The sequence below is a fragment of the Nilaparvata lugens genome, chromosome 13 (assembly GCF_014356525.2).
Source record: "Nilaparvata lugens isolate BPH chromosome 13, ASM1435652v1, whole genome shotgun sequence".
Classification (NCBI taxonomy): domain Eukaryota; kingdom Metazoa; phylum Arthropoda; class Insecta; order Hemiptera; family Delphacidae; genus Nilaparvata; species Nilaparvata lugens.
The window spans coordinates 29,984,671-30,003,562 of record NC_052516.1 but is presented as its reverse complement, the minus strand read 5'-3'; the positions used below and the strand labels follow the sequence as shown (position 1 = coordinate 30,003,562).

Below are 18,892 nucleotides of genomic sequence, written 5' to 3'. Positions count from 1 at the left end.
ATCATTCAGCAGAAGACCATCAAAATGAGAGTGTGTAATTTTGTAGTAAATATGCCTTGAATCTTGTGTGGCCTCATTTATCTATAAATTAGCTTTATTTTCGTAATTGTTGTCTGTTGTAATTTGATTAGGATTAATTGGAATCAATTTAAGTAAACCTTGTTATCTGTAGTAGGTTAAAAGTATTTGTTTTAATAAGAATGTATGCAATATTACTACTTGTGCAATTATAAAAAGTCAACATCAATTCAATTTTGCAACTCTTTCCTGTGGTAAATATTAATGGAATGATATTTCATAATGACATTTTATCTAAAATCGTCGGATACTCCTGAGAAAGAAATTAATGAAGAGGATTCATCAAAAGATTTGAAACATACGGAAGTTAATTCAGGTGAGGTTATTTTAGTGACTTCAGTCATTTAAGATTATTCAATTATTGTACTTATTTTTCTAAATTTTGCCAATAAAAAATGTCTCTTGATATGCTTCATATTAGAGATTTTTTATATTAAAGATTACTTTTACTCTATTTAAATAATTTTCCTTTTTCCTAATTTGAAATTGAGGGGTTAGGATGATTCCACTTCTCTTTATAATTAAACAAAGCTAAAGCTAAAATCTTGTAAAACAATGTTTTCTTTCCATCCAATATTATTATTGGATAAAGAGCTCTCATTGTTGAATACGCTGAATGGGCGTAAGTTATATTAATTAATATTAATTTATTGAATGTGATAGAAATTCATTTCCCCGTTTGTGTTTTTTATGTTTTTCTACCAAAATGTTTTTTCTTAGCTCTAATGTTACTATTTGGACTTTGGAAGCAAAAAGAAAAGAGTTCAAGAGAAAAACTTCTTTCTTGCCTGTGATTGCTTTTAAATGGCGTTCCATTGAAGGATTTTTGAAATTATAATTTAGTACCGTAGGTAATTGTTTTATAAGTAGGACAATAATTACTTGTATAACCTTGGTCTCTCTAACTCCTGTCAGCATTGGTTGAATAAGATATTAGTGGTTTGTTATTGAGGAATGCTGACATCTGGCAGTCAGGCGCTGATCCAGGACCCTGTTATTGGGGGGGGGGGCGATTTTGGGGTGGTCGTACAGGGGACCCCCCCGTTTGTAACCCCCCACCCGGAAAATTATTGAATTTTTTAATCGAAAACAGCATTTGTGAGCTGTATTTTTTGAAATGGATTTAAATGCCAAGGTCATTATACTTATTTCTGCAACTACAGTAGTAGTCCAGTCACTATATACAATGGTGCTTGCATTTTATATTGTAGTACTGATTTTTAATATAATGTTTGGATACATAAGAGAAGTTCAGAACCAAGTATTTCAAACCAAAATTTCCTTGTGCTGGATACACGATGGGCCAAAAATTTGCTCTCATCTTATCTTCCAATATTGTTGACATTGAAATTTATAATTCAAAATTTCCCTGGTGTGCAATTTATTTTATATTCCTCATCTCTATAGTATAAGTATCATTTATATATATATTTATTATTATTGAATTACAAGAGTTATTGGAGAAGCCCATATCTAGGCCTATCAAGATTTTTTAAGACTAAATACTATTAGAAAACCACGCCCTATTATATTAAATCTCATGCTTTACCGACTGATGCCAAGCAGGAGGCTAATCGTTATTTTATATAAAGAATAACGTGACACAAAGACATGTCGCCCAACGTGATAGGCCACGGATACGACACAAAGACATGTCGTACCAACGTGGGACTGATGATGAGAGCCAAGCTCATTGAATAATTATTTGAAATTAGGTCAATAACCATATTGAAAATTATAGATAACTTATACGAGTTGTGAGGAAAACTGGCGAAGGAAATTTGTATTACTTTTTGGGGAATCAATAGCTTTAAATAAAGAGAAATTATATGTTTTAAAGAAAATTTTTTATTATTGTTATTGTAAAAAAGAAAATATATTTTATAGAGAGAGCTATTATATTTTATGGCCTAAACTGCTAGTCAGAAATCAATGAATAGTATTATTATATTATAAGAGCTTAAGTAATAAATAGGTTACCTGGCTTGTAATGTCCATAGGCCTATCCTCATTTGTGTCCTTATTAATGCCTTGTTGGCCAAAACTTTCACTTTTTTTTTAACAAACACTTGACACTTAATCCATTTTTAAAATATGAGTCTCTTTTCGTCCACGCAAAGTAAGGTAGCAGACACACTGCAGACGGCGATAGTAGCGGAGATCGACGCTGAGGGGGGCGCGATGGAGTCCAACGCCCAGATCTCTTCAATCACCGCCAAGAATCCTGTGAACAGTAATAAACCGTTAAATGTCTCCCAAGAAGCAATAAGGAGGGTTATAGTAGAGGGGATGATCAAGTCATTTTCTAATAGTTTAGAAAAAACAATGACCATGGCAATGAAGGACTTGAAGGCGGAAATGAAGGAAATGCGGGAATCACTGAAGGATACATCGGTAAGAATGGGTAAGGAGACTGCGGAAAGAATAGATAACCTACCAGCACAAAACACTTCACAAATTCATGAAATAGCTACAAACAGGAACAATAGTCAACTTATTTCCATAAATAAACAACAGAATAGTAAATCTACACAAATAGCTCACCTAAATTCTGATATAAATCAAAATAAAGTACAACTTAATTCATTGGAGACAGCCGTTGGAGAACAGCAATTATTTTCATCTGAATTAAATGCCGAAGTAGTAGATAATGAAACAGAAGCTTCTAGTCATTGGAAACAGGCCCAAGAGAAGTTGGTACAACTTGAAAGTCAAATACATCAATTTCCGCACGAGAATATAGAGCCTATTCCCATAGCAACGTTTGATTCACTACACAGTTTCAATGAATTAGGCCGTTTTGACAATACAGACCGCTATCTCCAACCTAAAGAATTTATAGATCAGATAAAACTAGTTCAATCATTAACACCCACCTCTTGGAATTTTTGGCGTCTTCGTTTGACTAGTTTATTGATTGGCGAACCCCTGATGTTCTTTCGGAGTAGAGTCCATGAATTTACATCATTGGATGAGTTTGTAGCTGTCTTCCTGGAACAGTATTGGAGCAGAAGTAAACAGTTGGACGTGCTAGCGGACATTATATCATGCGATTTCAACCCTAACTTAGACGGTGCATGTACCACTTTCGTCACTGCCCTACAGTTTAAAAATTCTCAATTGAGCGAGCCCATTAATGAATCGGCATTAGCAAGTATTATTTTAAAGAAGCTACCGTATCAAGTTAGAATGGCACTCGCCACACAACCCATTACTGATTGCAAGCAGCTGATAAATCATTTATATGGCATACAGTCTGTGATGGCAATATCAAACCACCGTTCAGACCAGAGATACGCACAAAATCAACATAACTCAAAATTTAATCAGTATAACAGCCAAAATTATGAATCAGTACCATATGATTGCTCACGATCTACCCCTCAATTTAAACGCCGCTATAATCATAATCAAAATAACAGCTGGAATAATAGAAACTCTCAGAATCGTCAAACAAACCATTATCCACAGCAAACCTATGAAAGAAATTATTATTATGGCCGTGATCGATTTAACACAAATAATGATAACACTCAGAATAATTACGACAAAAATTACAAACCGCCACCTCATCAAATAAGTACAAACTACACATTAGAGCATGCGTCCAGATCAAATCACCAAAAAACACAGAACCCAACACCCAACAACCCACCACTAAACGCAGAGAAGACTACAGCTAAAAAATTACGAATACATGATAACCCCGATACAACCCACGCAAGCTCAGAAAAAATAGATAGAGAAAATAAAGATACTACAGCCTCATATACCACCTTTGTGAACGGTTTACCGAAAATATTAGAAAAACAGAAGTCAATACAAGACAGCCTACCATCAAAAACCGCCGCCCACCATGAAATTAAAACAACCCGCAAACATCAACCCATATTAAGTATCCTGTTCCCCGCCGAAGACCCATCACCGCCGGAGAACACAAACATCCACCAGGATCATGCTATAATTAAGGAGTTGGTGAATATGGAACAGACTAAAAATGTAACAGATCCGCGCACCGAACCTACAACCGCTTATCAAGAGACCGCCACCGCACCCGCGCATCATTTGACCCCACCAAGGCACCCCAATGAACCCAAGATAGAGGACCAAGAGGATGACACCAGGGAGGACGGCATCCAGGACAAGAGGAGCGCCCACCGCAAGGCCCGGAGTCGAAAGCGCCCGAGGACACCCAGCCGACATCAGGACAGAGAGGACGGCATTCGGGAGAGCATGCACCGCAAGGCCCGGAGGCGGAAGAAGCGAAAGAAACGGAGGAACCGCGCGCGCGCATACCGGCCGCATGCACGCTTCAAGAGGCAAAGGAGGACATCGAACCAACACCGAGGAGAACAGGAGCGGACCGACGGCGTGCATCCGCGGCACATACGCTTCAAGAGAGATATTGAGCGATGTGACCGGCAAAATGGATCGAATGAATGGATAAAAACGGAGCTACTACTATGACTACTACTGATTCATGCCTGGATAAAAATAAAGTGGACTATTTATGGAGGTTGATAAAGGATAGAAAGCTAATAAGATTGGAAGAATTAAAAATAATATTAAGAAAGTGGAAGTACCTGGCTATATGTGAGAGGTTATACTATTAAGGAGATAATAAATGTTTTATATATTGTATACTATTTGTTATAATGGCTGTGATATTAATAAAAGAGTGTGTTGCAGATATAATGGAAAATATTGTATTGTTATTGATAAATGAATCTATGATTGATAATTGGAAATTTAATATTATAAAAATGTTTATTGTTGCAAGCCTAATGAGTTATAATGAGCGAAATCAAGAGTATTAGATGAAAATAAGAGGAAAGGTGAATTAAAATTACAGGATGATGGGAAAAAGAATGGATTGAAAGGAATTACCATAAATGAAACAAGGAATTGTTTAGAAAAGTATACCAGATACAAGGGCTTTAAATTTATGATGAAAAAATTAATAATAGGACAGCCTCAACAATTAACAACCGGATAGCAGATAACCCAACCAGCCTACAGTATAGCTACAAGCAGAAGCCAAAAGATACGGGAAAGCCACGAAATTTCTACATGAAATATCACAGAATTTGAAATAAATATGATAAGAAGTCAAGGAAAACAACATTATCAAACCGATTACTAACCTTCCTTAATAAATTAAAATTGGTATAGGACCTCGTGGCAACAATCCAATGTTTAATTCCTTCCAGCCGTTAGAAGCCTGCAATAGGAAAAGAACAATTTTTAAATATGTAATTAAATTATATACATCAGATAAAAAAGGACACAAGCGGGGATATAAAATTAAAATTTGTTAATTACCTTTTTAAGAGAAAAAATTGAGCAGTTAGGTTAGTTATGAAAGTCGATAGCAAATTCTGCTGTAACATGTAACACTATGAATTGTAGAACAGCGAACAGCTGACCAAAGCCACCCAAATCAAATGAATGTAATATCTGTTGAACATATGTTTATAAAAAGAAGTACTGTACCCAAGAGTTATTTATTATTGTTATTTATTATATTTATTAATGTCGATATATTTATTTATATGTTTTATATTTATTACTTTTAATTATGCCACGTTTGTTACCTGAAAGACTTAAAGTGAATACCAGTTACCAAAACCAAAGAGCCATTAGCAAAAGAAAGTATTGTACCTGATGTATAGAAAATTATTTATATTAAGACCTAAGAAATACTATAAGATATAAGCCCAGAAGTTTATGAATCGAAATTATTGTCTAAAAGGAATCATTTATGAGAATTATGAAATGTGTGTAGTTAAGTTGGCAGCCCTGCAAGCGGCGAATTCAAAAATTACTGTGTTGTAAATGGTGTCAGGAGGAGTACGTTTAGAAGTTTATATTTATGATATTTTTATGTGTGTTGAGGAGGAGAATTTGTTATTGTTTTTGATAAAGGTATAAAGGAGATGCAGCAAATATGACTGCGAAATGTGATAGAAGTAGGAGAGTATAATTTATAATAAAGTATAGTGTATATCAATGTATTGAAGGGTGGGTTTTCATTAAAAACATTGTGATTCTCAAATATTTTGAATTCAAACCCAGGGGCGCGTGTAACATATTTAAATCTGGGTAGATGAAAAGCCCTAACAGAAATAGTAATAGGTCTAAAAATAAAGTAATTGGCTAATATCGCCAAGCAGATAATAAACAAGATTAGATAGCATCAGCTTGTTCTGGCTAAATGGTACAAGAACTTAAAAGGATTTGAAGGAAGTTTACTACTCATAAATAGATTATTATAAAATATTTGAAGATTGAGGTTATGTAGATGTATTCACGGATCGGTGACATAGAGATCGATCAAACCGAAGAACGTAGAATCTGACCAAAACCCCTTGGCAGAGCTTTATTGCATTCAGATGGTGTGCAATGTGAAAAAACACCCGTCCACGTGGCTAATTATTAGTTAGCATGGAATTAATATTAATATATAGAATATTAACTAGCATGCAAAGAGCATAAATAAAAAACCAAATAAAAATAATTTAATGTATTCAGGAAATAAGAGTTACCAGGCGCATGAATACCTAATAAAATTTGCATGCACCAATAGTAAAACGGCAGTTAATAGGCGGCAACTGTAGGCCAATTCAAAAATATTTATATATATTTATATAAGTGTAGTAGATTTTGTGTAAAAATTGTGTAATCTATGTTATCAATATGGCTCGAATGCAAAGAAATTATTAATCATATAATCTAAGCAATATTTTGGCATTTTTTGTAAGATCTATTTGAATTAATGGCGGAGGATTGAGATATTTAAATTTATGCTAATTTGAAAGTCGGAAAGAGGATCTGTAAAACTTGAGAAGGAAGAACCAGCGCTCGCCAGCCAGATGCCACCATAAGAGGACCCCAAATATTTTAGAGCGAAGTACCTTATTAATAATTTTGTAAAAATTAAAGTTAAAGTAAATTATTAATTTCTTAAAAGACTTAGCATTGGGCTAGGACCTCCTATATACTACTACCATAGAGAAACGATAGCATAAGTATATATCCCATGGTATAGGTTGTTTATGTCGCAACTTTTACTGTTATCCCAAGCCGTTAGTTCACGTAGTTCTTTCCTATTCAGCTGTGTGACGCTGGTAGTCTCTCAAATTGTGCCGTTCATACACTCTCACCCCAACAAAACAGTAAAAATTGACTTGAGATAACAGTAAAAGTTGCGACATAAATTCCCTATACCATGAGATATCTACTTACGCTATTGTTTCTCTATGCTACTATTCATGTACGATGTGCTGATTGCGCAGATTGGGGTTACAAAAAACTCACTCAATGTAACCTAGTATTAGGTAACAAATTTAAATTTTCCTGCTGTCAGTAATCGTATTGTTAATTATCATGTGAAAATTAACAGAGTATTCAAGCCACTTATAAATATTTGAAAAAGAGAAGTTTTGAATTTCGTCTGATCCTTGCTTTCTATAGTATTCTACTGACTCCATGAATAAATGAATATACTACATTTGGATTGTTTTTATTGTTGCAGTTGTCTACCCAGAGTTCAGCTACGTGATATGTTTGTCAAACAAAAAGATTTATATTGTTAAGAAGAGATTTCAACCGATTCCTGAACAGCTACCTTCGGTGTCCATTTCTGAAGGGGGAGCATCTGTTGGATCTGTAGATGCGTAAAATAATTATTCCTACAATATTTTTTTAAGATTCAAGCTTCTATTATTGGAGCTTCAGTTGATACATCTATATTTCAATGATAATGATTGGCCCGAAAACCAATAATAAAAATTATTTCACCATGAATTTATAATTAAAGCTTTTTTATCAGAAAACTCCTACCTACTTACAGTTTGATTGATTTCAAGTTTCAAGCAAAATTTACGTCAAGAGCTTAGATGGAAGTATAGTTCAATTATTTATGAAGTTTCTTCTACTTTGTGTTTGACAGTAAAAGTTTCTAAGTGTTTTTCAGTTTAATAATAGTTTATGATTGGAGTTTTTACTTTAAATTTTTTCTCAACTAAATTCTGTAATAGAATCTTCAATATTTTTTTCTAAATTTTTCCAATATTTTCTTATTTTCTAAAGCAATTAAATGAAGGTACATGAAATTTAATTACCTGAGACTATCCTTCACATCTAGGATGAGTTATCATAATAATATTTTATTTACAGTTATTTGTGAATATATAGATCTATGCTACGTTAATGTATATTTGTGCTGAATTATAATAAGTTATATTTTGAAAGAAATGTGTTTGTTCTTGAATCCTATTCATCTTATATATTTTCTATTCCTAATGAACAATAACATTATTTTCATACAATACTGTAGGCATCGAAAAGCTTGGTTTGTCAAATAGGTAACTTACTCGTTGCACTAAATTTATACACTAACAATAAATATCTTCTCACACTTTCCAACCGTAATGTATCATTAAACTGATTAATCATGTACCATATTGTATTACCGACTGATTATCATATTTTTGGATATCAAATAAAAAAAATGCAACCAAGCTTAATTATAGGTCTATTAATTAACTAGTAGGTGATTATATTGACTGAAGCGTGAAGGAATTGGGTGAGTGAAGAAGTATACTGAAATTGCAAGTTTCAAGAGTTTTAGTGGCAATTTTATTAAATAATCATGAATATTATGATATTTTAAACCTTTTCGCATAAAGAATTACGTCAAAAACTGTAGCTATAGCTATCATAGATAGAAACATCTATAAAAACTTTTTTTAAAATATATATATATAAACTTTTTTTAAAAGTATCTATATAAACTTTTTTCTCAATTTCATTTATTGCCAATTAGAATATTCAAAACAGATTACAAAATCTTTATAATATGACATATCATTAAAAATATAAATAAATAAGCATAATTACTCATACATATACTTGAATAAAAATAAAATATAAAATCTAGGCATCACCAGCAAAAAGAAAATCTTTGCCCGCTTGTTAGAGTTGCAAATATTGTATTTTAGCACAGAAATAATTTACTTTTTTTATGTTCATAAAGTATTACTTACTTTATGATTCTAGATACACTAGATAGAAGCAGCTTTTTTGAAATCTTGGCGCGTCTTTGTAAACGACACTAGAGCACTCTATACAATTTTCTAACAAAACCATCAATGAAATCAGCTGTTTTGTTTTAAATTCAGGCTCATTCAGCAGAAGACCATCAAAATGAGAGAGTGTAATTTTGTAGTAAATATGCCTTGAATCTTGTGTGGCCTCATTTATCTATAAATTAGCTTTATTTTCGTAATTGTTGTTTGTTGTAATTTGATGAGGATTAATTGGAATCATTTTAAGTGTACCTTGTTATTTGTAGTAGGTTAAAAGTATTTGTTTTAATAAGAATGTATGCAATATTACTACTTGTGCAATTATAAAAAGTCAACATCAATTCAATTTTGCAACTCTTTCCTGTGGTAAATATTAATGGAATGATATTTCATAATGACATTTTATCTAAAATCGTCGGATACTCCTGAGAAAGAAATTAATGAAGAGGATTCATTAAAAGATTTGAAACATACGGAAGTTAATTCAGGTGAGGTTATTTTAGTGACTTGAAGTCATTTAAGATTATTCAATTGTACTTATTTTTCTAAACTTTGCCAATGAAAAATGTCTCTTGATATACTTCATATTAGAGATTTTTTATATTACAGATTACTTTCACTCTATTTAAATAATTTTTCTTTTAACATAAATGTAATTTGAAATTGAGGGGTTAGGATGATTCCACTTCTCTTTATAATTAAACAAAGCTAAAGCTAAAATCTTGTAAAACAATGTTTTCTTTCCATCCAATATTATTATTGGATAAAGAGCTCTCATTGTTGAATACGCTGAATGGGCGTAAGTTAAATTAATTAATATTAATTTATTGAATGTGATAGAAATTCATTTCCCCGTTTGTGTTTTTTATGTTTTTCTACCAAAATGTTTTTTCTTAGCTCTAGCCTAATGTTACTATTTGGACTTTGGAAGCAAAAAGAAAAGAGTTCAAGAGAAAAACTTCTTTCTTGCCTGTGATTGCTTTTAAATGGCGTTCCATTGAAGGATTTTTGAAATTATAATTTAGTACCGTAGGTAATTGTTTTATAAGTAGGACAATAATTACTTGTATAACCTTGGTCTCTCTAACTCCTGTCAGCATTGGTTGAATAAGATATTAGTGGTTTGTTATTGAGGAATGCTGACACCTGGCAGTTAGGCGCTGATCCAGGACCCTGATATGGGGGGGGGGTGAATTTTGGGGTGATCGTAGAGGGGACCCCCCGTTTGTTACCCCCACCCGGAAAATTATTGAATTTTTTAATCGAAAACAGAATTTGTAAGCTGTATTTTTTGAAATGGATTTAAATGCCAAGGTCATTATACTTATTTCTGCAACTACAGTAGTAGTCCAGTCACTATATATACAATGGTGCTTGCATTTTATATTGTAGTACTGATTTTTTAATATAATGTTTGGATACATAAGAGAAGTTCAGAACCAAGTATTTCAAACCAAAATTTCCTTGTGCTGGATACACGATGGTCCAAAAATTTGCTCTCATCTTATCTTCCAATATTGTTGACATTGAAATTTATAATTCAAAATTTCCCTGGGTGTAATTTTGTGCTCTACAAGTAGAACGCTCTATCTCATATAGATTTCCAGGCAAACCTTACAACAATGCTCCTCGTATTTTGGAAACACCTAAGTTTTAGCTTCATTCATCATCAGCAACTACATTGTCATCACATTCAGATTTCGCACCATGATATAATATCTATAACAATAATAATAACTATAATATCTATAATAATAATAACAACATGATAGATCATGTTCTGTGAGAATCACCCGTTAAATGCTTTCAATTTAGTGGAGAGGCGCGCATAAGGACACCTCAAGAATTGAAATTTCACACTCATAACTTTTGACACAATGAACAGATCTCATTGTACCAAAGCTCATTTTTCTCGGCTCGTCAAGGCGGTTTAAAACCATAAGTGAAATTCGATTGAAAAATAGAAAATTCATCCTAAGGTGTACTTAACCAGTAAATATTTCAACTCACAAAAAAATGATCAATTCCCATATTGGAAAATCTAGTGAGGATGGGGAAAAGTATTTCATTTTCCCACTACAATGAAGAATACTTTCGATTTCAGGACCAATAGTGATTTACAGCCGATTTTAAAAATGGCAATTTTAGTTTTCATTTTTTTCGCGATTTTTCTGTTAAGAGTCTGTAAAATGAGTCTGATACATCATAGAAACTCATGATTGATTCCAAATTGTAGGCAATTCCATCCTCTACTACCTCAATTGTCTAAAATTCATCTTGAATCACTGTTCCTATCATAGCACTGCTCAGACCGTTAATATGAGGAAAGTATCTTCGATTTCTTGAGTTCTTTTAATGACAATGGAAAATTCTTTATCAAGAATTTCATGATCTAACAAAAGGCAAAAACGAATTTTTGTGTCTGATTACAGGATTTGGCGGAAATAACTGAAAACTGGAAAATGAACAGAAAATACAAGATTTTTCGGCTATTGTGTATCTAGCACAAGGAAATTTTGCATGAAAAATATTGGTTCTGGACTTCTTATAATTATATGCATCCAAACAATATATTGAAAATCAGAACTACAATTTAAAATGCAAGCACACCCCCTTTATATTGACTGGACTTACTGTAGTTTTTTCAAACACCACTTGGAAAGTGTGCAGGATCCGCACCTGCTGGCAGTTCATCTCATTATCCCGTACTCAAAATATAGGCCTAAATACTATTGCAATGCCAACTTTAACTTCGACCCATAATATGTATGAGTTGGAGTAAGCTCACAAATTATTTTATTTTTCTGATGCAGTAAAATTTTGTTAGTGGTTCTTGAGAAATGCTGATATCTGACAATTTATCTCTCATAATACCCAACATATATAAATACTACTATAATGCAAACTTTCACTTCGACTCATAAGCCTGGTTTTCATTAGTAGATTTTCCTGGACAAGTAGGCCTACTAACTATCTTGTGAACTCTCTCAATGTAAACTTTCATGGTAGAGTACTAGTTTTTAGTAGATTAGAGTGGTGTAGCACCGTGGGATAGTACTTTACCACTTGCCTTCCCACACCACCGCATTCCCACTCTACTCTACCACTACTATGTTAATGAAAACAGTCTCGAGCTAGTAGAGTAGAGTCTAATTTCATTTTCTTGTTAATAATAATAATAATAATTTTTATTGCCAAAATCAATACATGTTACAATTCATAATAGATATAGTATAAAATTATTATATTAATTCCTTAGAACTAATTTGATAATGAAGATCAAATTCAAATAAAACAATAGCCGTAACAAAGCTCTGCAAGCAAAAGATCATCCGCATCTATCAATCCTTTTTGTAGAACTTTTGTGGCTGAACGGCGTTAATGAACGTTCCGTATTGACATTTTAAGGTTAGTTTACTAGACAACACACTTTACCTACTATTCTCAATTGTAGTGAAAACAGTTACTCGACCAAGTAAGTAGAGTAGACTTAGCTCGGTAGAGTTAGTATACCAGTTACTCGACTACTAACTACTAGTGAAAACCAGGCTATAATGTATGTATAAATTCAAGTCAGAATAGGATAACTACTAGTGAAAACCAGGCTATAATGTATGTATAAATTCAAGTCAGAATCGGATTTTTTGTTGCAGAACAAGTGTTAGTGGGCAGGAACGTGGACCAAGTGTTGTCGGAGGCTGGTCGATACTCGTATGCAGCAATATGCGCCATTCTGCTCAATGCTCTCTACGACAACGAGTGGGACAGGCCATTCGCCGAGGCCTGTCTACGAACCATCATCTCGCATCTTGATTTACCCAGCCAGGTAACTTATTTAATTATCAAATATGTTATAATTAGACAAAGTAACTAAGACATCCCCTAAGACAAGAACCAAAATCAGGTCCAAACCGGGATCTACTAACTTATCATCAAGTCAGTTCCACTTATACAGAGTGTCCCACGAAAGGTGTAACAGCCAAAGAACATAGATTCTACATGAAATCGTCGTTTTCGTTAGGGCTACCCTTCAATAAAAATACAAAATAAAATCTAAGTAGGCCTACCCTTTTTTTGAATTGTTTACTTGGACATGTTTCGACCATGATGCCATTGTCAAGTAAACAATTTTGAAAATCTGGTGTGGTGCACTCACACAACTTTCCTTGCCGTTATGAGAATTGATCACCTGACGCTAGAAATTTAGAAATTGGGGTACCTTAATTTTTTTTCGGAAAGCAATACTTTCCTTACCTATGGTAATAGGGCAAGGAAAGTAAAAAAGTGAACTTAGATTTTTATTTATGAAATTTTAGATTACATGAAATTTGCAACAAAAAATGTTCAGTAAAGTTTTCTTATACCAACCTTAGCTTTCGAGATAAATCTTCAAATCTTCATTCGGAGGACCATTTGCCAGCCAGATGCGCTGGGCAGCTCATCACGTCAATATACATTTTCACACAAAAGTTTTTGACAACACTGTCATGTCAAAAAATAAAACATAACGGCATAGATGGTCAAACACGGTGATGGCCACTAAATATGAACTATAGACTCCTGAAAAAATTCACTCAAGGAGTAGTATGGTCTGGCACGCAGCCAGGACTTGAGTCTCCTCTTAAACTCACTGTGTACGTTCTGTGTACAGTAAATTGTTCCAGTTCCAATCGTAAATTGTTCCATCACGTGACTAGTGCAAAATGTTCCCATGGAACGCCATTTCAAAATCGTTGGTTCAAGCTTTTGGTGCGCACATATAAAGTTGATTTACACTAAAATGTGTCGTTTACTAGCTGCGTGAATGAAGAAAGGCTGTTTTACAAACCTATCGTCTAGAAATGTGTAAATTTTTTTTTATTCCATTACTCTCAAAATTTCTATCGAGAAAAATTCATTTAATGAATGGTTATCAAACATCATATTGTTGGTTATGTATTCTATGCTATGCAATGGTAAAACAAACTATCAGCGCATGCGCAGAGGAGCAAGCAGACTACAATAATCGACCAATGAGAGCTCAGATAGTTGGAACCTGTTGGAACTGTACCATGTCGGACAATTTACCACACTTCGACTGTGGGGCAGAAAGTTGGAACTGGAACAGAATCTGTCAAAATTCCTCCCATGGAACGTGGAACTTTTTACTTGGTAAATTGTGAATCGGACAATTCACCACATTCCATGTACACAGAACGGGCCGTTCGAAGTGTGCCCCACAGTCGAAGTGTGGTAAATTGTCCGACATGGTACAGCTCTGTGGCACTCAAATGACGCACAGATGGAAGCAACATGTTAAACATTTTAATAGCGATGGTAACAGTTCTGAGCCTTACTTAGCCTACATCGAGCAACATTGACTTCGAGAGCATTTCGAAGTGAGTAGGCACTCTGCAATAGATTTTTTTTAAAAACGTCAATAACTAGAAAACTATTAAAATCTAACTTTAAGGATATGGTTGGAAAGAGGAAGAAATATCCAATAAGATTTGACTAATTTGTTCTTTCGTCTGACGTTGTGTAATTTTGTTATTACTTTTTACATCTTTTGGGACACTCTCTATAACAGACACAGTCAATACAGTTCTCTGGTCATGCCTAAGGAATGAAGTATAAAGTAGTTTAAATAAAACAAGTTGAGACTTGCCCCTTAACCAATGCAATATCATCGTTGCCAAATTGAAATTGAAATATATCTATTTTCTTCTCCTTTTACACAATATAATATTAAATGTAAAGAAGGCTCCTCATATGGGCAAGTGCCTGTAAGTGAGGAGCGTTAATTGTGTTAAATTTTTGCAACGTTTTCAAATTTTAAATAAAATAAAATATCTGTATGTAGAATATAATTTCCATTACTCTAGTTCCAAGGTTGAAAGGTAAACATAAATTATTATTATTATTCCTTGTTTAAAAAATTCCATAAATATGATTTTCTTTTCAAATTTGGCTTATACTAGAATCATGGGATGTCGTAATAAGATATCCATATTAAAATAGCAGGGAGAATTTCTCCTTTCTATTAGTTTCCAGATGAGTCTCTTCCAATATTTACCGTTTTTAAAATTAGTGTTATGTCAAAAACATATTTTTAATTTTGTCAATGTTGAGTAATTTTGTCGAGAAACATGCTAGAACCTTTTTTGTTTCATAAGACAAGTGGAAATAAAATTACAGAGGAGATTCTAATTACAATTCTCACGTTTATAGATATATTATCTATAGTGAGATCCACGTTATAATGGCAGTGAAGAAAGATAGGAAAACAACGTTGCTGATCCTCTGTCTTGTCAATGCCTTCTATAGACGATAGCTGATCCAGGTTTATTGTCATTGTTCATTGTCGTTTAAAATAATCAATTACATTTTATCAAGCAAGAAATTATATTTTTCAATAATTCTAAAATCAATTTTCATAATTAAGATGAAATATTTTGTCAATTAATTATTGGTTCTACATTGTAGAAAGATGATCTAGCAACAGAGCAAAGTGAGAAAGAGATAGCGCTATACGCTTTGTTGAATGATAGACAAGGATACCAATACCATTGCTAATCAAACACTGCCATTATAACGTGGACCTCACTATAGATACTATATCTATGAAACGTAAGAATTTATTGTAATAAGCATTTTCTCTGTAATTTTATTTTCACTTGTCAAAGAAAAAGTGTGTGATCTATTTGGAAAGAAATTATGGTAAATCATCTTGTTTCTTTGTATGATCAGAAACTTCTTTGATCACGCTCGTAATGCGCTCGACACATTTCCCAAGATGGATTTTAATTTTCCACACTCTACAATAGTTTAGTCTTTGAAATAATGTATACGTACAATACTTATCCATTTTTATCACTGTGTACTATATTATAGTATCTTATCATACGTTCCAAAGTCTAAAAAAATTTTGAAACAGAAACGACAGCTTATGGATTCAATTTTTTCAGGTGAATCCAATAATGTTTTCGATTTTGAAAGGAGAGACGAAGCAATGCACGGCCGACACGGAGTCCTATTTGGAGTTGATTGTCAACGACTCAGTGGTGCCAACCGACGGAAAAGTTGAAGAGATTGACAAACTTTTCTTTCTCATGCAACAAACCATCTTATTAGCGGTTAGACAAGGTGAGTAATATTTGAAGTAACATAATTCTCAAAGTTATACTCATCTATTACTCATACACATTTCGAAATAAATTATTTAAAAGTATTGTTCAGCTAATTCACAACGTCATCATAAACTCTTGATTCAAAAGTCAAATAATTATTCATGTCCTTTCGCCCATTTTTCATAAGTAACTCAAGTTTGAAGATCAAATTTATATAATCATGTACTCAGTTTAAAAACGAATAAATTTCACCCCTCGTTTGTTCTGAAGATAATTTTATTCGTATCTATCAATTTATCCTTATGTATTATTTATTATTCCTTGTAAAAACTCACAAAAATTACACATTAAGGCCCGGTTGCACAACAGCCGGTTGAATTTTAACCGTGATTAATTTCACGAGAACCAATCAGAGAAGGCGTTTTTGAAAAGACGGCTTCTCTGATTGAAAAAGACGGCTTAAAATTTAACCGACTGTTGTGCAACCGGACTAAGTCTTATCTATTATTGATCAATTTATCTTATATCTCAATGCGCAAAATTTCAAAATGCAGATGAAATGAAAACGAATGTTACTCAAATAAACTGAGAATTAGGTATTTTGAGCTTTTATTACAATTAGTTACAACGTATTTGAAATAAAATTGAACTGAATGTAATTTTTTCGTTTCATGATTATCTGATCAAAATATCCGACCACAGAATAATATTCTGTGATCATGAATCACTATAACATCCCTCAAATAGACTCCATCTTTATCTACATCAAATAAGCGCCCAAATTCATTGTTAAGGTGTATCTTTTGACATTATTTTGAACTATCGCTTCTTCAAATAGACTAGGTTACATTTTTTTTCAAATTAACTGATCATATTTCTTATCAACCGCATATCTGAGGGGATTTCATAGAAAAATTGCAATCTTCTCGACTGTTCACTTGAACAAATCTAGTAAAAATAAAGAGATTGTTGAAATACGCTCGATTACATACAGAAAAATATCAACAAAGCTATTGAAATTATTCTCTAAAGGTTATTGTTTTGGTTTCGTTATCGGTGAAAATAGTACTCATATTAATACCGGTATTTGTATTCAGTTTATATCCATAACAACTTGGGAATAACGATTACAGTTATTGTTATCAACACTCATTGACGATATTCTTAAGTTACTAGTTCTCAAGTTATAAGAAGCTTATTTATATGTTGCATTCTTCAAATTAAAACTGTATGCTGGAAGAAAATGATTCAATGTCAAAGATTCAACATGATATGGTGAAAAAGTTCAATATAGATTCTACAAAAAAATGTATCGTCAATTTGAATGGAAACACAATAAGTCAAGTTCAAGTCAAGTACAAGTCAAGTTCAAGTCAATTTAAAGTCAAGTACAAGTCAAGTCCAAGTCAATTTCAAGGAGAACTAGGCTACATATTGTGTTCCTCATTTCTCTATGATTTCTTATCAATTATGTTGAGCTCTCTAACAATTATAATGATAAAATACGAGTAGTTACAAGTTCCTCCTATTATCTGTTATTCAATAATTACTCTTACTTATACCTAATTACTCTTTCTATCTCTTTTGCATCAAAGGATTGGAGGCAGGTATATGGGAAGAAAATTAATGAAAATAAAATTTTGCATGAGCATGTCTATAATGTTTATATTTTTCATATTTCTTTTCTGTTGAGAATTGAATGGGATTTATTGTAGAAAACTTGTTGATTCATACAATATTGTTTCAGATGTGTTTTAGAATTGTACCATCTTGGAATGAATAGGCTATAACATTTATGTAGAAAACACAAGAACATAATGTGTTTTATTTCTTAGCGTGGTTATGTTTGCATGATCACTTCAATGTTGCATAAATGTATTATAAAATCGTTATTAATACCTTACAAGCTCTCTTATTATCAGCAAATTATTACCAAAATATGTTTTCCTACAGTTACGTTGAAAAGTGGCCATTGCTGCACTGATTACAGAACGCAAAGAATCACTTTTCCGCTCTAGTGCGGGAAAAATTTTTCTGTACTCCAGATTTGCAACATGGCAACGCAAAATACTTAGTAGGTTATATGGAGCAACAGTGCAGCAAAATCAAAATGAAGTTGGTAACAGTGACTGCTGTGGCTGCTATAGTGAGCAGAGGTGCAACGAAGCACAACGAGCAAATTATTACTATTATATATTATAACCAAGGACAACATTTTTATTCAATTTGACAATAAATCAAGGTTTTTATCAATAATAAAATTACACAGAAAGACATTTGATGCATTTCAGGCAATTTTACCCATAATTACCCACTTTTCATATTCAATGGTAACTGTAGGAAAAACTTAATGTGAAATACGTGCGCAAAGTTCCTCTGCTGCACTCAAGAAACCATTCCGCCCTCGCCTACGGCTCGGGCGTAAACGTTTCTTTCGGTGCAGCAAACTGTCACTTTGCGCACTAGTTGCACAAATAACTATTGTGGGTCTTCATACACCAAATCTTTACGAATCTAATTCGGTTCTCAACACAATGAAAAATATCATAGTGTCCAATTGTTGCATTGAATTTTTGGAAACTTTATGATTTTGATAATTATTATATCACATTATGA

At 33.0% G+C, this 18,892-nt stretch overlaps 1 protein-coding gene across 1 annotated transcript in view; it reads left to right on the top strand.

Moving 5' to 3' along the window:
• The window catches only part of LOC111058401 (transmembrane and coiled-coil domain-containing protein 4), a 36,144-nt gene continuing 17,252 nt past the window's right edge, over positions 1-18,892 (top strand). The window contains 3 exon segments of the mRNA XM_039440284.1: positions 1-394; positions 12,821-12,993; positions 16,115-16,292. Of these exon segments, the coding sequence (XP_039296218.1) occupies positions 301-394; positions 12,821-12,993; positions 16,115-16,292 (445 nt within the window). The 5' untranslated portion in view covers positions 1-300.